Source organism: Salmo salar, chromosome ssa07, assembly GCF_905237065.1.
Source record: "Salmo salar chromosome ssa07, Ssal_v3.1, whole genome shotgun sequence".
In the NCBI taxonomy this organism is placed as follows: domain Eukaryota; kingdom Metazoa; phylum Chordata; class Actinopteri; order Salmoniformes; family Salmonidae; genus Salmo; species Salmo salar.
In genome coordinates, this window is record NC_059448.1 from 39,137,816 (window position 1) to 39,164,272 (window position 26,457).

The 26,457-nt window shown below is 44.3% G+C and overlaps 1 protein-coding gene across 1 annotated transcript; it reads right to left on the reverse strand.

Moving 5' to 3' along the window:
- On the reverse strand, positions 1 to 26,080 carry cr3l2 (cAMP-responsive element-binding protein 3-like protein 2). The gene is given in 12 exon segments (NM_001173779.1): positions 1 to 1,097; positions 1,264 to 1,495; positions 2,213 to 2,336; positions 2,667 to 2,766; positions 3,264 to 3,332; positions 3,591 to 3,649; positions 4,478 to 4,624; positions 4,951 to 5,159; positions 6,850 to 6,925; positions 7,039 to 7,223; positions 7,467 to 7,698; positions 25,650 to 26,080. Coding segments are annotated over 12 exon segments (1,596 nt in total). The 5' UTR covers positions 25,749 to 26,080; the 3' UTR covers positions 1 to 1,033.
- Between the last annotated feature and the right edge of the window lie 377 nt (positions 26,081 to 26,457).

Below are 26,457 nucleotides of genomic sequence, written 5' to 3' on the forward strand. Positions count from 1 at the left end.
TGCTTTTACTACGGAAAATATTTATTTGTTTTAATCAAAAACCAAAAAGGACAGAACCAATAAAGACAAAAGATAGGTCCTGTGAAGGCAAAATGTGACTCAACAGTTTATATACAATAAATAAGAATACAATGGACTCTTTGGGGGACACAGTGCGAGTGGATTGGCTGCAGGGTGCAGGCCAATGGAGAAGACGCGTACGGTTCTATTCATCTGTGTGTATATGTGTGAGACAGTGGAGACGATGACCTAGCAGAAAGCTCATAATTGTTCATTACATATCACAAGGCCACCGTGGTGTTCGCTCCAGCACGAAAGTATCTTCGTTTAGGAAACAACACATTCCATACACATTATCCGGTACAAAGTACTTTGTCATAACGCTGTATTATAAAGCTCGATTGTCTCGACGTACAACCATCGATCAACATCAGTCAACATTGTTTTTACTGACCGCACACATGTAGGCTGACATTACATTGTTATTATTTATATTTACAAAAATAGGATTTGCTACGAAGACCTTTGGCTTTTGATAGATACTCATATTTAAGGACATAGTGTGATATTCTGAATCCATCCTGACAAAATCAATAGGAAACCAATACGGAAAGAAAATAGCATTTGAGATACTAAGCCCCATTAGTGTGAAGACATCAGAAGAGTATTCACAGAGCTACGGGGCCCATTCTCATAACACCACCATCACATGAAGGGGAATATCACCATAGAAATACAGAAAGAAATACCACTCACTCAAATATAAACAGAGCGTAATGGCTAGAGCAAAGGATGTCATAAAATATATAAAGAAATAAAGCAAATAAAAGGCAAAATAAAAACAAAGTATGAACACAAAAATATATCAGAAGGTGGTGTACTATTGGAATGGAATAAAAACACAATATAAAAAGAACAACAACTACATACCATAAAATAATAAAGATATCAAAAAAGATTCTATAAATACAGAGAGCCTCCGTCTCCTGCGCCTGCAGAGGGAAGGTCAAAGGTCAGGGGTCAGAGGTAGACCCTATGACGTCTCGTTGACTGTCCTCTCCAGCTCTATGATTTTAGTGCTGTCGTTCACCAGAGACCTGGAGCAGAAGAGAGACAAGCAAATAAGATACTACAGTACTAGACTTTTACTGACATCAATACCCCAAAATCGTGTCAAAAACAGTTTTTCTGTCTCATACAGTCTGATATCATCGCCTACCATAAGAGTGTGTGTGTGTGTTTGTTTGTGTGTGTGTCTGTTACCTGTGCAGGTCTAATAGCAGGGCTTTCTGTGGATTCGCATCACTGTTGTTGAAAGGTGGGCGTGTCTCAGCACGGTGTGACTCCTCCCCTTTCTGCTGCTTTTTCTCAGAGCGCCACGCTGCCATGACGACCGTGGGCCTCTCCAACTGGTCAGGATAGTCCCCGCCCAGACCCAGAAGGTGTGGCTCATCCAGCCCTCTCTCCTCATAGGACAGCAGGCTCCTGGACTTCACTGTGATGGATCATGGGTAAAAAAAAATATTAAAAAAATTAAAACACCTATCTGATAACATCATGTCCAGAAAGGAGAAAGTACTCAATCACATGCCTATCGTAATCTTTTACATCTTTCCTTGTTGAAATGTCTTTTGGTTTTTAGGGACGGTATAATCCTTTGATATGATCAAGTCTACTACTAATGCAATCCTACAACACTCTTAACAAGATTTACAAATGAAGTCTTATGAAATGGAATACACACAAAAAATCCTAACCCTACCAGCAGTAAACCTTGCTCTGTACACATAGCCTACATACAGATTGTTCTACTGTAAGGCGGACTGCCAGCAACACTGATACTGGGCTCTGTGGCAAACAGGCTGTGTGTGGGAGGGAGAAGAGCGGTAGGGGGAGCAAAGATCAGTCATCATTAAAATGGCTGCATTGCAGTTTAATCATGCTAATGATAGTCCCTCTGAATGGGGAAATAATGACATTCAAGTGTACACTCTTCCAGGAGGCCACGCCAAAACACTCCAAAAGGTGTGTGTGCGCGTGTGCGACTGGTAGGATTACAGAACGCTGCCAATCCCTCGGCACTCAGAGATTCAGAGCTCATGTCTCGCACGCACGCACACACAATAAAAAGATCAGCATTAAACCATGAAACAGGAATGTGCTATGTATGACTGACTGTGTGTGTGTGTGTATGCGTGCGTGTGTACAGTACCTGTAGCTGTGTAAGACTCCTGCATGGCCATGTCTCTGGAGAGGCCAGTCTCTGTGATGGAGGAGCAGGGACCCAGGCTGGGGTAGAAACTCCCTAGGAACACAGCGAAGCACAGCACCACTACCTAGAGACACACCCCCCCCCCCCCCCCCGATATGTCATCAGGCTCCACAGTCCAGCATTTACATGAAAAGGACAAGACAGGCCGCCCACAACAGCTGACACACAGAGCATGCAGGAGTTATATAAAATGAAAAACAAAAGGTTATCCAATCAATATGAAACACAAATGCGCCACACACACACACACACACACACACACACACACACACACACACACACACACACACACACACACACACACACACACACACACACACACACACACACACACACACACACACACACACACACACACACACACAGGGCTGAGCGTTGTGTTGGGGAGTCTCACCATGAGGCAGGAGGAGGTCTGGGTGCCAGTGACTTTGCAAGAGCGGGGAACCTTCCCTGCCACCACTGCCTGCAGAGAGTGCAGCTGTTGTATTAGAGTCCTAGGGAGAGGTGACGAGGGCAGAGAGGGGGGAAAGGGAGAGGGGATGAGGGTAGAGGGGATGAGGGGGAAAGGGGAGAGCTTAGTCATAGACACTCACACACCCTGCCAAGGACAATACACACGCACACGCATTCTCTCACTCACACGCATTCTCTCTCTCACACACACGCATTCTCTCTCTCACACGCATTCTCTCTCTCACACGCATTCTCTCTCTCACACGCATTCTCTCTCTCACACGCATTCTCTCTCTCACACACACACACAGCTGAAAAGAACAGCAGAGAATCATACACTTCACTGGACTAAGATATGACTTCACAGACAATGTTACACGGTGTGTAATCGTGCACTAACACATGAAAACATAACAAAACATACCGATCCGTTCGACTCAGTGAACTGTGTGCTAATTTTACAAGGTCGGATTAATAATGTAGGAATGGATGAGGCACAAAACATACCCCAGAGCACTATGTAATGCATGCCTCTTACTTGTTGGTACACTCCAGATTCTCCACTTTCCTGCGCAGCTCGCTGTTCTCATTGGAGCAGTTCTCCACCCTGTGGACAAAGGGGGGAATTACAAGATCAGTGACGGGTAGAAGAAATAACAAGGGGAGACAATGCTTAGACAGAAGTTGCGACTGTGTGTTGAAAGCACTTTTTATGAAATGTCATTGTCACAATAAAGTATTGATCTATAGCATTGATAACGATGCAAATGAATTACCAAAGAAATAGAAGAAGAAAAGAAAAAAAAACGCATTCCCAAAGCAACAGGTGATTTCTAGCTGAATGAGAACATCATGAAAGACTCACTTCTTCTCCAGGGCGTCCATGTACTCTTTCTTCTTTCTGCGGCTCTCTTGAGCAGAGATCTGAAAGAAAGGATGTCGAAATTACGCCAAGTCATGGCTCACGGAAGTATCACTTTAAACGTATCACTCTGAAGTGTGTTATTACATGTCGGGCACAGGCAGAAATAGAAAGTATTAAATATAAATATATACACAGTGGGGTCTGAAATTGTCACCCTTGATAAAGACCAATAATGACTGTATAAAATGATTATACTTATAATGCTGAATGAGAATACAATGTCTCAGTATTTAAAAAGAACACTGATCTATATCAAGGGTGTAAATCATGTTGGACCCCACTGTAAACAGCATATAGTCAACAAAAATATAAAACGCAACATGTAAAGTGTTGGTACCATGCTTCATGAGATGAAATAAAAGATCCCAGAAACGTTCCATACGCATTCAAAAGCTGTACGTTCAACCAGCCTCACAACCGCAGACCCCGTGTAACCACGCAGCCAAGGACCTCCACATACTGCTTCTTCACCTGCGGGATTGTCTGAGACCAGCCACCCAGAGAGCTGATGAAACTGAGGAGTACTTCTGTCTGTATTAAAGCCCTTTGTGGGGAAGAACTCAGTCTGATTGGCTGGGCCTGGCACCCCAGTGGGTGGGTCAGGCTCCCAAGTGGGTGGGCCTATGCCCTCCCAGGCCCATCCATGGCTGCGGCCCTGCCCAGTCATGTGAAATTAAAAATAGGGCCTAATTTATTTACTTCAATTGACTGATTTTCTTAAATGAACTCTCAGTAAAATCACTGAAATTGATGCATGTTGCGTTTATATTCATGTTCCTAACTATTGTTTGACATTTCAAATCAGAAATCGTAATCCCAAGTCCCACCTTGTTCTTGATCTTCCTGCGTATCTTCTTCAGGGCCTTCTCCTCCGCCTTGGACAGGGGCAGCTTGGTGGGAACTGGGTAACCCTCGGCAACCAGGGTTCTCCTCTCTTCCTCTGTCAGCAGGAGAGGGCCAGAGCCCTGCAACTTCTACAGGGGGAGAGAGGAATTGTCATCAGAGCCCATCAGATAAACTGATATACTGTATCTTGTTTCAGTGACTTCCCCGTATCTGTTCTCTGAATAGTTCCATCGCTCATTCCTTCCGTTTCATGAGGTTGTCACTGATCTGACCAGGTTGGATTGGTGAACGCAATACGGTGATAACCTCGCGTTAACTTAACCTCGCATTAACTTATCCAATCTCTCTCAGATCAGTGATCACCTGGAGGAGGGTTGGAAGGATCCATATTATGCCAACAGGGTCCTTGTATCTTTTCAGTGAATCCCTGGTCCCCAGTCTGTGTTGTACTTACGTGTGGGGCGGTGAGAAGAGGGGAGTTGGAGAGGGAGGAGGGTGTGCGCTGAGACACCTTGAGGCCGGCCTGGGAGGGCGCAGGGCTGAGGGGAGAGAAGGGGGTGGAGGGGCTCTGGGGGGTGCTGGCGTGTACCGGGCTCTGACTGCCCTCAGAGTCACTGCCGTGGGAGGAGGGAGGGGTGGGTGGCATCTGCAGAGACTCCAGACCTTGTGAGGGGAAACACACACAAACAGGTTACACACTTGCAACCGTTCTCTGGAGATGATCAACTCTAACATTTACAGACTTTACATATTGGACTGTACAAATGTCAACATCATCCATCAGTGGCTAGAAGGGATCCTCAGAGCAGCACAACACTGATCCGCCTGCATAGTAACTATACTTAACAAAAATATAAAACGCAACAACTTAAAAGATTTTACTGAGTTACAGTTCATATAAGGAAATCAGTCAAAATGAAATACATTTCTTAGGTCCTAATCTATGGATTTCACATGACTGGGAATATAGATATGCATCTGTTGGTCACAGATACCTTAAAAAAAAAAGTAGGGGCATGAATCAGAAAACCAGTCAGTATCTGATGTGACCACCATTTGCTTCATGCAACGCGACACATCTCCTTCGCATAGAGTTGATCAGGCTGTCGATTGCGACCTGTGATTGTGGAATGTTGTCCCACTCCTCTTCAATGGCTGTGCGAAGTTGCTGGATATAGGCAGGAACCGGAACGCGTTGTCGTACACGTCGATCCAGAGCATCCCAAACACGCTCAATCGGTGACATGTCTGGTGAGTATGCAGGCCATGGAAGAACTGGGACATTTTCAACTTCCAGGAATTGTGTACAGATCCTTGCAACACGGGGTCGTGCATTATCAGGCTGAAACATGAGTTGATGGCGGTGGATGAATGGCACGACAATGGGCCTCAGGATCACATCACAGTATTTCTGTGCTTTGAAACTGCCATCGATAAAATGCAATTGTGTTTGTTGTCCATAGCTTATGCCCGCACATACCAAAACCCCACCATGGGGCACTCTGTTCACAACGTTGACATCAGCAAACCGCTCGACTACACGCCGCCATACACATTGGTCTTCAGTTGTGAGGCAGGTTGGACGTACTGCCAAATTCTCTAAAACAACGTTGGAGGCGGTTTATGGTAGAGAAATGAACATTCAGTTCTCTAGCAACAGCTCTGGTGGACATTCCTGCAGTCAGCATGCCAATTGCACGTTCCCTCAAAACTTGAGACATCTGTGGCATTGTGTTGTGTGACAAAACTGCACATTGTAGAGTGGCTTTTTATTGTCCCCAGCACAAGGTGCACCTGTGTAATTATCATGCTGTTTAATCAGCTTCTTGATATGCCACACCTGTCAAGTGGATGGATTATTTTAGCAACGGTAAATTCTCACTAACAGGTATGTAAACAAATTTGTGCACAACATTTGAGAGAAATAAGGTTTTTGTGCGTCTGGAAATTTCTGGGATCTTTTATTTCAGCTCATGAAACCAACACTTCACATGTTGCGTTTGTATTTTTATTTTTTTTAAAGAAGAAGAAACCCGCACACTGCTCTTTAATAGGCTTATGTATCGGCCTCACGACCTTCGTCAGAGTGTTTGTATTTAAAACAAATATTTTGTACATACCATATACATTGTCAAATACTTAAATTGTGCTTGATTTATCTTCAAAATGTATGCACACATGACTAAGTCGCTTTGGATAAAAGCGTCTGCTAAATGGCATATATTATATTATTTAATGAGGTGGAAAGAGTTAGCACAGTATTTGACACGTATATTTGACCCAGGTCTGGGGACTACATACTGAGACGTTATGAGTAGTGTGGCAGTACGATATGGTGTGTGTCAGATCTCACCTTTAGGAGACAAGTTGAGGAACTGATCCACTTCATGAGGCTCCAGTTTGATCTGGATCTCACCAATCTCCTTCGCCTAGACAATCGGACAGCAGAGAGAGACGTTACACGCGTGCATACGTTTGTGTGTGTATTTGTGAGTGCATGTGGGTCTGTCTGCATGTGCTGTGACTCTAGACGTCCTATTACCTTGCCGGTCTTGCCCTGTGTGGCGGTCTGTGGGTTGGGCTTGGGGGCTGGTGGTGCCGGGGCCTCAGTGATGTGGCCCTCAGGGGCCAGGGAGAGGGTTAGGGTGGGCAGCAGGGCTGGAGGGTCACACAGCAACACCTCCATCTGTTCCTCCTGCTCCACGGGCCAATCCTCACCATCTGATTCTAATAGAGAGAAAGAGACACGACACATCGGCATCAACACTGTCACTTACATTAGATACTGTACGTATTGTTTGTGTCTTGTGCGGCACTGAATGTACACATCTCTACATATTTCTGTATTGCAACCCTCTTTTTTATAGATACCGTAGATAGTCTACACATTACAATACGGCATGTAATCTACAACAGTCACTGAGGCCCAAAACCCTCCCCTCTTTCCTCACTCTTTCCTCCCCCTCTCACCTGCATCACTCCCCTGCTCCCCAGGCAGATGTGAGACGGGCGACTGGGGCCGGGAGTCCCCACACAGGGAGTAGGAGTGCTCCGCCTGGATGTGGGGAGGCAGCGGGGAGGACGGGGTAAAATCCTCCCCCTCGTCCATGGTCTCTACTTCCCGGCCGGACAGGAAGGGGTCGCTCAGCAGCTGGCCCAGCAAAGCATCCTGGGTAAAGTCATCCAGGAGGTCTGTGAAGTGCTGTTAGAGGGGGGGAGGGAGATATGGATGTTAATGATAGACTGACAAAAGACACATGCGAAACACAGACTTGAGGCTGAGAGCACAGATGGACACAGACATGATACCATCTAGTCATCACACTGTCTAGTTATTACACCATATACCATGTCATTATTGTACCTGTAGCTAGTCTACAATTACTGCCTATAAAGCTCTTTAATGGCTATCAGCACTTGCCTTTGAGGAAAAGCCCCCCCCAGGCCAGCAACAAACAGCCAATCATAGAGCTGTAAAATCCCCTCTCCAATGACAATAGAGGCTGATATGGCTCCAACCAATCAGAGCGGCCATATCTCATCCTCCCATCTCTCAATGCAGTGAGACGTTTTGAGTAAAGGCCAAGACCGGCAGCCATCTTCTCCACTTCTCCTCCATTCTTTCTTCCTTCCATCCCCCCATCCTACCCTCAGAACATTCCTCCAAGCACATTCCTTCCCATCTTCCTTTCTTGACGTGACCTGAAAACTCATCTCTCGTCACTGCTCGGGACAGGTTAGGACAGGCCTCTCAACCTCAGCTGTCCAATGTTTCTTCCCCTCTCCGCCCTCCGCTTTTTAAGATTCCCATACCTCTATGTCATCATGAAGACATTCGGGTCAAAGAAATCCACTCAATAAACCGAGGGAGCATTCAATGTGTGTAACGGTATTGTACCCTGCACTTGAAAAGTCATTATCAGATGGGTGTATACTATTTTTTAACTATCTACCTCTATACCTCTTTCTGCTTTACAGGTGATGTACTTCTTTACCTCTATTTAACATGACCTACGTAATAACGCCTATCAGCCAGCTGGAACAGTAATAATGGTCTGACTAGGCAATATTTCTTTTGTAGCTAATAACTACATTGAAACAGCTTGCCAGCTAGCATCAACAGCAGTTCATCATGTCTTCTGTGAGCCAGTGGAGGACAGGGAATATAAAGTATTTAACCTAACAAGAAAACGGTTGAATAGCATGTGTTTTGTTGTGATTTATAAAAGTATTGAGTCGCCCGTTCGCGAACACAAAAACGTGCTTTTGACTGGTTTCACGCAAGGATGGTACAGTGCCTTCAGAAAGTATTCCGACCCCTTGACTTTTTCCACTTTTTGTTACGTTACAGCCTTATTCTAAAATTGTTTAAATAAAAAAAAAAAACTCAGCAATCTACACACAGCACCCTATAATGACAAAGTGAAAACAGGTTTTAGACATTTTTGCAAATGTATAAAAAAACGAAACCAAAATACCTTATTTACATAAGTATTCAGAACCTTTGCTATGAGACTCGAAATTGAGCTCAGGTGCATCCTGTTGTCAATTGATCATCCTTGAGATGTTTCTACAACTTGGTTGGAGTCCACGTGTGGTAAATTCAATTGATTGGATATGATTTGGAAAGGCACACACCTGTCTATATAAGGTCCCAAAGGTTGAGAGTGCATGTCAGAGCAAAAACCAAACCATGAGGTCGAAGGCATTGTTCATAGAGTTCCAAGACCGGATTGTGTCGAGGCACAGATCTGGGGAAAGCTACCAAAAAGCATTGAAGGTCCTCAAGAACACAGTGGCCTCCATCATTCTTAAATGGAATACGTTTGGAACCACCAAGACTCTTCCTAGAGTACTCCACCAATCAGGCCTTTATGGTAGAGTGGCCAGACGGAAGCCACTCCTCAGTAAAAGGCACATGACAGCCAGCTTGGGGTAACAAAAGGCACCTAAAACTCTCAGACCATGAGAAACAAGATTCTCTGGTCTGATGAGACCAAGATTGAACTCTTTGGCCTGAATGCCAAGCGTCACATCTGGAGGAAGCCTGGCACCATCCCTACGGTGAAGCATGGTGGTGGCAGCATTATGCTGTGGGGATGTTTTTCAGCGGCAGGGACTGGGAGATTAGTGTGGATCGAGGTAAAGATGAACAGAGCAAAGTACAGAGAGATCCTTGATGAAAATCTGCTCCAGAGCGCTCAGGGCCTCAGACTGGGGCGAAGGTTCACTATCTAACAGGACAATGACCCTAAGCACACAGCCAAGACAACTCAGGAGTGGCTTCGGGACAAGTCTCTGAATGTCCCTGAGTGGCCCATCCAGAGCCCTGACTTGAACCCAATTGACCATCTCTGGAGAGACCTGAAAATAGCTGTGCAGCAACACTCCCCATCCAACCTGACAGAGCTTGAGGATCTGCAGAGAAGAATGGGAGAAACTCCTTAAATACAGGTGTGCCTAGCTTGTAGCGTCATACCCATTTTTCCCCAAATTTAACCAGTGGTGGGATGACTAGGATCATTTCTGGTGTACAATAATGCTCTTTCTGGTGTATAATAATGCTCTTTCTGGTGTACAATCTCTGTCACTGAGAAGGTCACCCATTTTTGACTCAGACCACTGGATGGGTTACATGTAACAGAGTTCTGTGTTCTGGACTTGTAATGAACTGCATTACAGATGTGGGAACTTAAATCGAGCCAGTTTGCTATAGCAGGAAAATAATCCTTCAGAAACAGGAAACGTGAATTATTATGTGGATTATAATTAATGGACATTAGGGGTTGATACATATTTTGTAAGGGAAAATGAAGTCTTTAATTTTAAAGTGGAAATTACAAAACTTCAGAAGCCTTTTTAAACCTAAAATACACTACAAGTTTTGAATTTCCTGCACTCCTGGAAAGTTCTCCTGCAACAGGATGATCAAATTAAGACCCTACATCTGTAAGTGTCAGGGGACCTTAGTGTAGCCTATATCTCCATATACTCCCATCCTATACCCTCACTGCTATATATCTCCATAGACATATAATGTGTGCGTGTGTCTGTATGTTTGCCTGCACGTACGTGCGTGTGTCAGAGAGTGGGGTGATGTTGTACAGTAGGGAACAGTGTTACTGTAGAGCTGAGGAAAAGGGAGGAGGAAGGGAGTGATGTTTCAATGGGTTGCTCATTAACAAAAGACCCACATAGACAACAACCTCCTTATGAAACAAAGGCCTTTTCACTCACAACAACTTCCACAGCTGTTTAGAAGGTAAAACAGCAGTCTTTAACTTCATGTTTAAAACTAATAAGAAGAACACCAGAGACATTTAAAGTACGCACGTTATTAAAACGAATAAGCCTACAGATTTCACAGTAATGGTAAGAAGCATTACTCCATAGGATTTGGAGCCAACCGTTCAGGTTGTACTGCAGTGTGCTGGAAACCACTGAGTAAGACAAACAGTTACGTTTTTGTCCTGATTCCACCCCAAGTTCAGTTCCTTGGAAGTACATGCAAAGCTAATAAACCTTCACCTGCTCTAGACTAGAGTTCTGTCTCCGGGCAGAACTCACAGACCTGAGCCAATAGGAGTATTAGCCAGGGAGGGCCGGTCTCTAAAACGCTACAGCAGGGGATAGGAAGCATCTGGAAAATGTGTCTTGGTAGCATCTCAGAGTGTGGGCAGAGAAAACACTTCATGGATATCATCTCGTTGGAAAACAGAGAGCAACATTCAGAGGAAAAGGGTGGAAAGACAAATAGGAAAAAAGAAGACAGCAGGCGGAACAAGTGATGAACTCCCTGGAGAATGTGAAAGGAGTAAGAAGGAGGAGAGGGAGACGGAGCGAGAAAAAAAAAAAAGAGGGAGCACAAGGAGAGAGGGAGCGCAAGGAGAGAAGGGTAGAGATGGCAGGAAGCCAGGCATGTGGGTTCAGTTACAGTCTGATTCAGGCCAAGACAGAGAAAGACAGAGAGACAGAGAGAGCGAGCGAGGGAGAGAGACAAAACTGACCACTCGCCATTGGAATGTTCTTTCCGCTCTTTTCCCACTTATAACGTTTTCTCCATGTCCAGCTGGAAGGGAACTCAATACAAATGCTAGTCTGTCCAGTGGGCCTACTACAGTAGAGTCAGAGTGACCTCTTTAACCGACTTTACACACTAAACATCTTGTTAATACCCCGTTATACCCTAGTAGTTTCCCTATATGGCTCTATATATTCTAAACCACCATAGGAAACACTCAGTCCTGTACACATGATTTAAATAGCACACAAACAACTCATATGCACACACATACTGCTGTATGACTCCAACTCTCCATAAAGGAGACATGTGGGCATATTTAAGGAGTAGGAATTCAGATACTTTCAGGCATGCCTCTCTGTAATACTCTAACAGGCCTGGTGTGTGTGTGTGTTTATGTTATATTATATTAGTATGTTTATATTAACACACACACACACACACACACACACACACACACACACACACACACACACACACACACACACACACACACACACACACACACACACACACACACACTAGAGGTCGACCGATTATGATTTTTTTTTTCAACGCCGATACCGATTATTGGAGGACCCAAAAAGGCCGATGCCGATTAATTGGCCGATTTTTTTGTATGTGTATACATAATAATAAAGTATACATAATAATTCACATTTCCTGTTTCTGAAGGATTATTTTCCTGCTATAGCAAACTGGCTCGATTTAAGTCCCCACATCTGTAATGCAGTTCATTACAAGTCCAGAACACAGAACTCTGTTACATGTAACCCATCCAGTGGTCTGAGTCAAAAATGGGTGACTTTCTCAGTGACAGAGATTGTACACCAGAAAGAGCATTATTGTACACCAGAAAGAGCATTATTGTACACCAGAAATGATCCTAGTCATCCCACCACTGGTTAAATTTGTATGTATATGTGTATATATATATATATATATATATATATATATATATATATATATATATATATATATATATATATATATATATATATATATATTTGTAATAATTTCAACAATACTCATTCAGTATGAACACTTATTTTAACTTAATATAATACATCAATAAAATCAATTTAGTCTCAAATAAATAATGAAACATGTTCAATTTGGTTTAAATAATGCAAAAACAAAGTGTTGGAGAAGAAAGTAAAAGTGCAATATGTGCCATGTAAAAAAGCTAACGTTTAAGTTCCTTGCTCAGAACATATGAATGCTGGTGGTTCCTTTTCCTTTAAAGTCTACAATATGCCCAGGTAAGAAGTTTTAGGTTGTAGTTATTATAGGACTATTTCTCTCTATACCATTTGCATTTCATATACCTTTGACTATTGGATGTTCTAATAGGTACTTTAGAATTGCCAGCCTAATCTCGGGAGTTGATAGGCTTGACGTCATAAACAGCGCAATGCTTGAAGCAGAGCGAAGAGCTGCTGGCAAATGCAAGAAAGTGCTGTTTGAATGAATGCTTACTGCTGCTGCCTACCACCGCTCAGTCAGACTGCTCTATCAAATCATAGACTTAATTATAATAACTCACAGAAATACGAGTCTTAGGTCATTAATATGGTAAAATCCGGAAACTATCATTTCGAAAACAAAATGTTTATTCATTCAGTGAAATACGGAACCGTTCCGTATTTTATTTAACGGGTGGCATCCATAAGTCTAAATATTGCTGTTACATTGCACAACCTTCAATGTTATGTCATAATTATGTACAATTCTGGCAAATTAATTACGGGCTTTGTTAGGAAGAAATGGTCTTCACACAGTTCGCAACGAGCCAGGCAGCCCAAACGGCTGCAAATACCCTGACTCTGTTGCACAGAACGCAAGAGAAGTGACACAATTTCCCTAGTTAAAAGAAATTCATGTTAGCAGGCAATATTAACTAAATATGCAGGTTTAAAAATATATACTTGTATATTGATTTTAAGAAAGGCATTGATGTTTATGGTTAGGTACACATTGGTGCAACGACAGTGCTTTTTTGGCGAATGCGCTTGTTAAATCACCCATTTGGCGAAGTAGGCTGTGATTCAATGATAAATTAACAGGCACCACATCGATTATATGCAACGCAGAACAAGCTAGATAAACTAGTAATATCATCAACCACGTGTAATTAACTAGTGATTATGTTAATAAGATTGATTGTTTTTTATAAGATAGGTTTAATGCTAGCCAGCACCATACCTTGGCTCCTTGCTGCACTCGCATAACAGGTAGTCAGCCTGCCACGCAGTCTCCTCGTGGAATGCAATGTAATCGGCCATAATCGGTGTCCAGAAATGCCGATTACCGATTGTTATGAAAACTTGAAATCAGCCATTCCGATTAATCGGTCGACCTCTAACACACACACACACACACACACACACACACACACACACACACACACACACACACACACACACACACACACACAATGGGCCTCATGTTAACTGTGTCTAAAAAGTGTCTCACCCTGCATCTGGCCTGTGTTTGGGTAGGGGAGAAGAGAGAGAGGTAGGCAGGAGTAGAGAGGGGGAAGGGGAGAGGAGAAAAGAGAGGAGAGAGAGAAGGGCAGTTGGAAGAGAGGTGAGGTAAGAGGGGAGAGAGGAGTGAAGGTTATAGAAGAGGAAGTAAGAGGGTAAAGGAGAAAGGACTGCTGGCTACGTCACATCGAATCCCTAACCAACAGAAAATGTACAACCCCATCACTGGCGCTCACGTCTCCTAGCAACAGAACAGACGACCCCAGCGATTGTCACACAGGAAAATCTGGACCCTTACCAGGACAACCACCGACAGACACACCCCTATCCATCATGTTTGTCCCTTGTCATCATGTGTTGTGTGACAGTTATGGGTTGGTGAGATGATGATGATGGTGAACAAACTGTTGGGTGTTGACTAGCTTCACAAGAGGAAGAAGAAGAGGAGGAGAAGGGAGGAGAGGAATGAAGCTCTAGCAGTCTTGTATGGTGTTGGAGGTCTCTAGGGAGAGGTTGGACTGTCGAGGCCTACTGAACCACAACACTCTCCCTCTGTCATTACCTTGGCTATTCAGGGACATAAAATGGAGGAGGGGGCTGGGGCGGTGGGGTTGTGGTGGTGTGTGAGGCCTAGTCCTGCAGGGGGATGTGGGTCATTGGGTTGGGCTAGGCTCCCTCTGGTCCAGAGGTGCTCCTGATGGGTGAGGTAATGGGGGGGAGAGGTGTTGTTAGGGGTGTTTGGGTGAGGGGCTGTACCCTGACTCTTTTGACTCCTCCAGCTGGTAGACGGATGGTTTGTGCAGACACACACACACACACACACACACACACACACGGCTAATGTTGAAGTCGAGGGGGATGAGCAGGTGGTCTGTAATTTCTGACCCCCCAGGGCATAAATGTGTATGTGTGTGTTTAGGCAAAGAGAGGAAGTCGGTCAAGCACGGGGGAAGGGAAGAGGCGGAATTGATGACGCAATACCTTCCCTTGAAAAACATAAACCAGATGTGAGGGAAGAAATGACTCTCACTCACAAAAACACACACACACACACACACACACACACACACACACACACACACACACACACACACACACACACACACACACACACACACACACACACACACACACACACACACACACACACACACACAGCCCACATGGGCACAAGGGTCATCTTCCATGTGTGTGTGCGCATGAGGCTGTACCTTGCCCTGGACTCTTCCTTGTGTACTGACTCACTGATAAATGACACACACACACACTCACACATGCATTTGCTTTGGATGCCTGCCACCTAGTCATGTAGCATTAGTCATTGAATCATAGTCAGCACGTCCCCAATCTAACATTCTAACCCCTAAGACTGATGGCTCAGATAGCAGGAAGGACAGGGTGTCTTCAACAGATTACCAACTCAAAACAACAACGATAAAGACTGAGGCCTTGACTGTTGTGGTTGGCTGATATTGGTGTTATTCCCAGCAGGGGTGAACACTCTCACAGGCCTGGAGCTCCAGCTGTATCTGGGGGTTATCAAGGCTGACGGCACGGCAGAGGCCAGGAAACAGGGCTCAGACTGGGAGGCCGGTGGGGGGGGGCTGGGACTGAAGGGACCAACTGAAGCCAGGGTTGTGTTCCTATCCTTTGGACCAATGCAATGCTACGATCCAATCCCATGGTCAGGTTCCAAAGAAACAGGATCGGGATAGAAAATGTTATTTTTGTTGTTGTTTTCATTAAACAGAACACTGAAGCTCATGCAGTATTCTTCACATTTTAAAAGTTTGTGACGATTTATTTCAACCAGAACACGGCCGCTAGGTGACCCAGTTATCCCCCTTTGGGCAGGGTGAAGGGTCAGGAGTCAGTATGACCGATGAGACCCGCTGATTGGATAGGATTAGGTGGAGGAGAGGGGGAAGGGTTTGTCTGTAACTCCAGGATACTAATACCAGTGGGAGTGATGTTTAACCAGTGTGATGTGTTGACTGTCCACAACACTGTGTGTTTCAGAAGATAAATCACTAGAAGTAGTGTGAACTGAGACAGGGGGAAACTACTGCATGATAAAGGACACGGCTAAATTACATTACAGTGTACTAAAGGGTACATTGACACCAAAGGCGGCTGGTGGCACCTTAACTGAAATTCTGGAACATATGGAACGGTAGCAAACACATCAAACGCGTCTCTTCCGTGTGTTTGATACCGTTCCATTCACTTCATTCCATAATTGATTATGAGCCGTCGTCCTCTCACCGCCTCCTGTGATTTACGCCCTCTTGCCCATATGGGAAAGTGTGTATCCTATGTGGTTAGGGAGGGCAGTTGGATTTGAAAAAGACGACTTAAAAAGTAGCAAAAATAAATAAAAGTAGATGAAAGTGGTGAAAATAGAATTTGCTGTTGGGGAATTTCAGATGGTCTTAATGACTGACCGTTGAGCTCAAGAGTTGAACATCCTCGGGGTCAAAGTTCAGACAGTGACTCACAGTGTTATCAGACACACACATGGAAATAGGGAGGGAGGGAAGAAGGGAGAGAGAGAGAGACAAGAGGCTGGAAGATGACTAGTGTCTGGAAAACTCTATCTCCCTCTCTCTTCCTGTCTCCCATGGTTTCCTACCAAGGCAGCTTAATTGAGTCCAAAACTCACACACCCCGCTTCAGTGACATTGAACATTTTTCCCAAGCCTGCTCTGCAGTCACTCTGCCCCACTGACGTCCTTCAACTGTTGATCAAGCGTTCTCTCTCTGTGTGAGTGTAGTGGGTGTTGTTAAACGGAGTCACAGTCCCCTTCAGCATAAGGGCTTCCAGTGAAAAGCTTACATGCCTGCTGAGGGAAACAACTTGTTCAACCATGCATTTATTAAGTTGTTTTGAAAGCACTCAATACATGTCTCTCTGGTTAACATCGTCTAATAGGAAAATGATGTCAATGTAAAAATGCAGGGGGAGAGAGGGATCAGAGAGGTGAAGGAGCTTTGTGTTTAGACTATGGGGCAGGAGCGGGCATGTTCCCCTTGACTGTCCCTTCCCCCACCCTGCCTCGAGGGAAGAGAGGAGCAAAAGTAGGGATCGAAGAGGAGGGATAGAGGAAGGAGTAGGTTATAGGGTTAAAAAAGGGAGCGGGCGAGAGAGATGGAAGGGACGGAGGATATGGAGTGAACACTTGAACAGCCCAGGAAATGGGTGCTACGGGGCGATAGACATTTAGTTCAGTTACCTTTGCCTTCTTGGGAACAGGAACAATGGCGGCCATCTTGAAGCATGTGGGGACAGCAGACTGGGACAGGGATTGATTGAATATGTCCGTAAACACACCAGCCAGCTGGTCTGCGCATGCTCTGAGGACGCGGCTAGGGATGCCGTCTGGGCCGGCAGCCTTGCGAGGGTTAACACGTTTAAATGTTTTACTCACATCGGCCACGGAGAAGGAGAGCCCACAGTCTTTGGTAGCGGGCCGTGTCGGTGGCACTGTAATTCTTCAGTGAATGTAGGGCTACACAGAAATCAGTGGTCAGATGACACAGAAAGCATGGAAAAATGAGTGCAGAGTCACTGGATGATGTTGTAGAACTCTGATTGCTAGGCCAAACTATATCCTTACTAGGCTATGTAGATTTGGTTCCTCTCCCTTTTTAGGGCTGGGACAACCGTGCCCTACTCTAAAGAGAAACATAGACAACACCCAGTACACCACCCACACACAGAGACAGAGCGAGAGAGCGAGACAGAGACACATAGGGAGAGAGAGAGAGAGAGACACACAGGGAGAGAGAGAGAGAGAAACACAGAGAGAGAGAGAGAGAGAGAGAGAGAGAGAGAGAGAGCAAGAGACAGAGACAACACCCAGTGCACCACCCACACACAGAGACACAGACACAGAGCGAGACAGAGACACACAGGGAGAGAGAGACACACAGGGAGAGAGAGAGAAACACAGAGAGAGAGAGACACAGAGTTAGAGACACAGAGAGAGAGAGAGAGACACAGAAAGAGAGAGACACACAGTACCAGTTAACAGCTAACCAGGGCCTCGAGTGAGGGAAAGAAAGGGTGAGTGTAAATGTAGCTGTGCTGTAGAGTGTGGAAGCTAAGCTAGCTGCTGCGGGTTAGGAGTAATGACCCTTCTCACACACACACTAATTACAACCTTACAGTAACTATGAATGTCTGGCTTCAGAACAGAAAAAGAACAGAAAAAAAGCTAAATGGAGTGTGGCGGAAGACTTCACAGTGGAGGGGTTGGAGAAACTGGTCAAAAGTAGGGCACTATAAAAACAAAAAAGGTGCCATTTCCAAAGCAGACATGGTTAAAGAGCACCCATTGCCATGGTTACGTGACAGGAAGTTGAGTATGGTACAGGTACCTTCCAGCACCAAGGGTGGTTTCTCTTCAATAAGGATTTATGAAGTTTGAGGAAGAGGCACCCAACACAACACCATAGCCAGGAAGGAGAAAACCCCTGAAAAATGAGGGGTCATCTTTCTAATGTTATTGTGTTGAGTATTTCAAATATTTCCTGTTGTCTGAAGAACCAGAAAATCCAGTACAGCACCTCACCTTGGAGCTTATTTAAGTGATAAATAAGGAAGAGGAAGCCGGTGTTTGGAGGATACAGTCGCACGTCTCGGGCCAACACACTGCATTATCACTTTTATACAACGGGTAACAAACATATTCAAATAATGATTGACATATTTTCATTATAAACGTTATTTGGATTAATTTATTCATACTATTTCGTCCTGACACAAATCTAAGGTTGCTACCCAAGCCGGCTGGTTGTACGTTCCATTGGTTCGGTTGCCAGAGACGCAACCCAGTCGTTCAGTCTTTTTGTTCTGTATCTATGGACACAACCGAGTCTTTCGTTCTAAATGTTCCATTGCCATACTGGCTGGCAACGTTTTTATCCCTTGCTTGCAAGCTAGCCAACTACGGCTAACTTACAATCACGTCAAACAATGCAGTCAAAACAACAGCAAAGTAGCTGCATTTGCGTTTGTTTAAGCTGTTTTCTAGTGACATTTATTTGGATACGTCCATAACAATGAGCTAATTGATGGCATAGAAAAAGAGCTCTCTCGTCAGGACACTTGTTCAGAGGAGCTAACCAACAACACAGCTAACACAATCCCTTCAAACTGGAAGTGGAAAGACCGCAAACTAAACTAGTAGCACCTTGTTTCGCTTGACCTGTTTTCTATTGATAGATAGATATATCCATAAATATGATGCTGATTCGTGATTTCGACTGGCTGAGATAAGCTGCCTGACTGTCTGTCTCATCCCGACACGTGGGACATTACTATGGGACATCTGGAGATCGAATATGAATATTGAAACAATGTTGAAAATGTGAGAGAGACAGACAGGTTCATACAAATCTCCACTGTTGAAAGCTAAATGTTAGTCTAAAAGAAATGTGAGATAATGTCTAGTTGCTTTTTATAGTAGAGATCAAGTTTATAAATTGCCTGGCTGGGCTGATGAGACAATAGATTGCAAAGTCAGATGAAACAGTGTAAATAGGCATTTTAACGTTACGGATTTAGCTGGCGGTAACTTGTGGAATAGACACTGGCTGGAATGCGGTTTTAACAAAATCGGCATTCAGGATTAGAATCACCTGTTGTATGAAACAGAATAGCAACATGACATACAGCTGAAGTTGAAAGTTTACATACACTTATGTTGGAGTCATTAAAACCCGTTTTTCAACCACTCCACAATTTTCTTGTTAACAAACTATAGTTTTGGCAAGTCGGTAAGGAAATCTACTTTGTGCATGACACAAGTAATTTTTCCAACAATTGTTTACAGACAGATTATTTCACTTATAATTCACTGTATCACAATTCCAGTAGGTCAGAAGTTTACATACACTAAGTTGACTGTGTCTTTAAACAGCTTGGAAAATTCCAGAAAATGATGTCATGGCTTTAGAAGCTTCTAATAGGCTTATTTACATCATTTGAGTCAATTGGAGGTGTACCTGTGGATGTATTTCAAGGCCTACCTTCAAACTCAGTACCTCTTTGCTTGACATCATGGGTAAAATCAAAAGAAATCAGCCAAGACCTCAGAAGAAAATGGTCGACCTCCACAAGCCTGTTTTATCTTTGGGAGCAATTTCCAAACGCCTGAAGGTACCACATTCATATGTACAAACAACAGTACGCAAGTATAAACACCATGGGACCACGCAGCCGTCATACCGCTCAGGAAGGACATGCATTATGTCTCCTAGAGATGAACGTACCTTGGTGCGAAAAGTGCAAATCAATCCCAAAACAACAGCAAAGGACCTTGTAGAGATGCTGGAAGAAACAGGAACAAAAGTATCTATATCCACAGTAAAACGAGTCCTATATCGACATAACCTGAAAGGCCACTCAGCAAGGAAGAAGCCACTGCTCCAAAACCGCCATAAAAAAGCCAGACTACGGTTTGCAACTGCACATGGGGACAAAGATCATACTTTTTGGAGAAATGTCTTCTGATCTGATGAAACAAAAATAGAACTGTTTTGCCATAATGGCCATCGTTATGTTTGGAGGAAAAAGGAGGATGCTTGCAAGCCGAAGAACACCATCCCAACCATGAAGCACGGGGGTGGCAGCATCATGTTGTGGGGGGTGCTTTGCTGCAGGAGGGACCGGTGCACTTCACAAAATAGATGGCATCATGAGGCAGGAAAATTATGTGGATATATTGAGGCAACATCTGAAGATGTCTTCCAAATGGATAATGACCCCAAGCATACTTCCAAAGTTGTAGCAAAATGGATTACGGACAACAAAGTCAAGGTATTGGAGTGGCCATCACAAAGCCCTGACCTCAATCCTATAGAAAATTTGTGGGCAGAACTGAAAAGGCGTGTGCGAGCAAGTAGGCCTACAAACCTGACTCAGTTACACCAGCTCTGTCAGGAGGAATGGGCAAAATTCACCCAACTTGTTGTGGGAAGCTTATGGAAGGCTACCCGAAACATTTGACCCAAGTTAAAGAATTTAAAGGGAATGCGCCCAAATACTAAATTGAGTGTATGTAAACTTCGGACCCACTGGGAATGTGATGAAAGAAATAAAAGCTGAAATAAATCATTCTGTCTACTATTAGTCTGACATTTCACATTCTTAAAATAAAGTGGTGATCCTAACTGACCTAAGATAGGGAATTTTTACTAGGATTAAATGTCAGGAATTGTGAAAAACTGAGTTGAAATGTATTTGGCTAAGGTGTATGTAAACTTCCGACTTCAACTGTAAATGATACTACATCTAAATATCTGCTGGAGAGAAACATGATTTGTTCCTGATCACAAAGCGACTAACATGCCTGGGAGGACTAACTGACAGTGACATGCAGAGGGAGGGAAGAAAGGGCTGTGGCATGACAGAAACACAGCTATAAATAAACACGTGCACAGGGGTAGGGCTGGAACAGGGACAAACATAAAAAACCACACACGTCAAAGCACATCATCATCATCATCACAGAAAAAGCTGATTGACAGGCTGTCGAATATATGCACACGGTATTTAACACACTCCGTTCGTATGAATGTTTCTCACACACACACACACACACACACACACACACACACACACACACACACACACAAAAACAGCACCAAATCAGTGCATGTCCTCTCCCACGGAAATGATCCTCTCCTGAAATGAAGGAGCTGATATTGAACCGGGTTAGGGCAGTGAGTGAATGCGGAGTTGTGAGTGTGAATGTGTGCGCGTGCGTTCACACATGTGTGCCATGTGTGTGTGTGTGTCCCCTAGACTGTGACCCTCTCTCCCAGCAGACATCACACAGACGGCCCTTTCAGTCTGGCAGGGGGAGAGAGGAGGAGGGGGTGTCGGTCTGTTATGAGGGGCCACACAGGATAAGGCTGCCCTGCCCCAGTGGAGAACAGGCATCACTCTGTCCACACACATAGCATGAGAGAGCCCGCTCTCTGTTTGACTAGCAGAGCGTGTGTGTGTGTGTGTGCCCTGTCCTTCATAGGCATGTCCAACCTGCAAATACAGTACTGAGAGAGAGAAAGAGGGCTCTATTAAAATAAGACTGCCAACCGTACCCTCCATCTACCCCCTCTTAATACATCTCTGAGCTGATTGATGTTCTGCACTTTATGTCCTCTGGCGATCAACTTTCTCAGAGAGAATATTCGCATGACACCACAGGGGAGGTTTCAGTAAGCTGGGGTGGGATAACCAAACCTGCATGTCAGGGTGATCCTGCTGCCTTCGGCTTCACTACACTCAACTTAGATCCGTTTAAACCAGTCACAGCGTTTCCATTGAACTACACAAAACATATCTATAAAGTATTGTTACTATTCAGACACAGAGGAGTACAATCTGCCCATTCAGGCCTATCTCTACTCCCTGGCCTCTTCTGTAGCTCTCACTCGTTCTAAATATGGACAGAACAAACACAGAGGCACGCCTGGCGGGTGGCAGACATGTTGGTTTTGGGCACACAGACGTCCTCTTGTGGGCGGCCGGTGGCTTCAGATTTAGGAATCTTAGACCAGGGACTTCCTGTCATCCGAGTGCCTAGGCAGGGTGAGCTGAACTAGCAGAGCTGTTAATGGGCTATCCCTAACTAATCACTGCTATGACCTCACTGACTCAGTAGTGATATGGCTCATTCACAAAAGACGCCTTCTCTGTTCTCTTCAGTAGCTCTAACAGTACGGTCTGCGTCTCCAGTCTCCACCATACACTTAGGGGGGAAAAAAGGTGCCATCTAGAACCTAAAAGTGTTCTTCGGCAGTCCCCAAAGGAGAACCCTTTTTGGTTCCAAGTAGAAGCCTTCTGGTTCCAGGTAGAAACCTTTCCACAGAGTTCTACACGAAACCAAAAAGGGTTCTCCTATGGGGACAACTGAAGAACCCTTTTGGAACCCTTTTTTCCTAAGAGCGTAGCGATAAAACAATGTTCTCACTAGAGGTCCATCTCTACGGTCTGCACAATGGCTCGATCTGTCGCCGGGCATTCTAACCTGTAAGTTCCACAGTAGGGCTGTGAAAGAACGGTGAGGACGTCAATCGGAACTTCCCTTCAACTTTTAGAATACCACGATGTACGCAGGAAGAATATACACAGAGATGATAATGACCGAGTATTATAAACCCATGGATTTATGACTAGATCCTGGAGAGTTCCTCCTTTGATCGTCACACAAGACTGCTACTTGATTCGTTTATATAGAACGGTGGGTAGGCTGTACGCAAAATATAAATGACCGCTGTACGTAGAGAGGAGAAGATGAATCATGTCTGGAAAATGTACGACAGAAACAAAGCAATATTGCAGCTGTCTGATAACAGACAGGCTAAACCGCGGGATTTGCCGAATAAGACAAAAACAGGCCACCGGTGCACGACAACGAACAACGGCGTATTCTAGACGTTTGCAAAAACCGGACTGTAGCGCTTCGTAAATATTTAGGGCAGAGATACATTTTCTCGGAGAACTCCTCTGTAAGCAAAAAGCACGTCAGTGTCGGTCATCAAGTCTACATGAGCTTTTCTGCCTAAGTCAGCCAACTGTCTGTCCTATAAGTTGCCTTCGCTACCGTAAGTGTTAGCATCATGCTGTCATTTTTCTAAGGACTGATCGGCCCTGGGTATATAAAACATATAACAAAAATAACATCTGATAGTGTATGACTGTCCTTCAGACTGACTATCTCCTAGCAGTCATCTATGAAGAGCGGATGGGGTTTCTAGGGATGGAACGTGAGTGGTGTGGATATGTTGTTGTGGAGCGGAGATGTTATGACTCCACCTCAAAAAGACTAGTTGTGTGTTATCGTGTTAAGAAACAAGAGTAAATGTAGACATGCATGAAGAGTGAAGAGAGCATTGTACAAATAGAATGAGTCCGGGATTGAGCTGACATATCCAGCCTCCTCGAATGCGGTATGTTGCCTTTAAAGGGTGCATTGCAGACAAGACATGATTGGATTGAATTCCGGCCTTAATGATCCATAGAAATGGAATTACATAAAATGATTGTATTTCAATGTAAAGCACAGATGTATGCTCAACGTCCAGTCTTGCTAATGTTGATTCAACGTTGGTCTGTGCCCAGTGGGAGGGACACGCAGAGAGATGTGCCCTCCTCACTGACGGGAGATCCAGACAGTGGTCTCAGAGTACACACACATACACACCAATCAGTAATAGGGGAGGTAAGAGCTCTGCAGCTGAGAACAGTTTGCATTGTTGTGAGATATGCCATGTCAACAAACCCCAGGGAGAGAAAGTGAGTGTGTGTGTGTGTGTGTGTAGGCTTCAAACCCAAGGAATGGGGGGGCATGGGAGTCTTGAACAAAGACACTGCTCTGTTCTCTTGCCATCTGAGAATATCAACCTTTTCTCCACACACACACCTATGGACAAACATTAAGAATAAACTACGTGGTAAGTTGATGCCTATTCGGCAGTTAGTTAGCTAGATGAATTGATCATGCTACTTTGTATGCGTTGTTTGTTGGCAACCTTGTACTTTACAAAGTTTTTGGAACAGATTCCTGTTGGAGCGTTCCACAAATTATACCCACCCCACACACAGCCTGCTACTCCCTCACACAGCGGCTGTACAGTTTATTCTCGCATAGCCTGCGATTTGCTGCTAACACAGGCTGTATGGTTCTGCAGGTCTGTGGACACAGTTCCCTGTTGTGGGTCAAGAACAACGGCTTTGCTGGGGGCACAACACTGGTGCATGTCAGTGGTGGTTCTAGACCATTTCAACTGGGGGGAGGGGCCAAGCTGGGGCCAGTTACATTAGAGGTTATTGTTGTCATAACGTTTTCTTCACTGCATTGCAGGCATTAGCAGGCAAAAGACCATGTTCATAATCATCGTTGCCACTGTCTAATGACGGATGTAAAAAAAAAAAAGAACGATAGCAAAAATTTGTTTTGTAAAAATTATTTCATACTCCACATTTAGGGGGGCCACAAGGGGGTCCAAAATTGTTGTTACAGGAGCACTGCCCCCCCCCCCCCCCAGAAGCACTAGTGGTGCATGTTAAAGTGCAATGTGTGTTCTGGAGTTAGAGAACATTGGAACTGGGAAGGTGTAGATGGCAGAAGGGTTGACTTGGTCCAATACACAGAAATAAGACCAACATGGTGTGGATTCACTGTGGTTTTAAGATTCCAGCTAGTACTCTAATCTAGGACATTGGAAGAAGTAACGGAAATGTAGTCAGTCACACCAAATATAGACAGCAGAGAAAGTCTCAGCCTAGTGTACAGTAAGTGTCTGGTTCCCATCCTGAGCCAGCTGCATCCATCATTAACTCTGTCACCGCAAACCGAATAACTTATCAATTAGCCCATCGACCTACCTCACTCATGGTAGGTCAATGTAGGGCAATAAAGAGGCTAATCATAGTTTGCATTGAAAATAGCACTGACTCAATTGAAATTCCTAACAAAAGAAAATAAACTGGATAGCATATTTTCATTAACGTTAAAACCCCAGTGAAACCTTGAGAACCTTGGTATGGCAATCAATAATAATACAAGTGCTATTGACAAGTGTGGCAGTGGAATAATGGTTCGTTGCGTTTATATTTGCCTATCTATAACTTACTGTGCTGTATAAGACATGTTCGTTTTCTCCAGGCTCCGACAGCTCACTGAGATTCCTATCCCAGTGTAAAAAGGACTCAGTACTGTCCAATATTTCCATCCTTGACGATGCGACCGCTCTGATTCCCAATGTGTCGTTAGATGACAGTTCCCTCGATGATGATACTTTGCAGCGCAGAGAGCAAATACACTCCTTCACACACTTTGCAGCGATATCAACCGCAGAATATATATATATATATATTTTTAACTCCGTCCACGCAGTTATTTCAACTTAGGCGAAAAAAATGTAGTTATGGAGTTGATGTAACTACAACGCCGTAATATACGCAGCAGTGCTGCCAACAAAGCAGTTATCTCCGAATTACAATATTAAAGGTGAAAAATAGAGTTCGAGGAAGACTGCCCCGTGTTGGTTCTTGTTTATTTTCTTTGCACAGCGTTCTATGGGCTTTTTCCTCCTCTTTTTCCTTGATGAAGTTAGCTACCCACCACCAGAACAGACCAGACAGGCAGGAATGTGGGTGGGGGCGGGGACAAGAGTAGCGACATCTAATTACACTAAAACACTAGTGTTTGCATTCCATTTGCGTAGGTTGTATCAAGATAAAGGGCCACATACAATGCAATGGATACACATTCAGCGCAATATCTAGAATGTATGTGGATTAACTGTTCACATGAAAACTTTGCAATCATTTCGGTCAGAAATGGATAGAGAATTTGTAACTTCCACACTGCGAAGAATCAACTCCTGTCCATCTGCGTCCAACCAATCAAACGAGTCCTATTTTATTCTAGTCTGACCG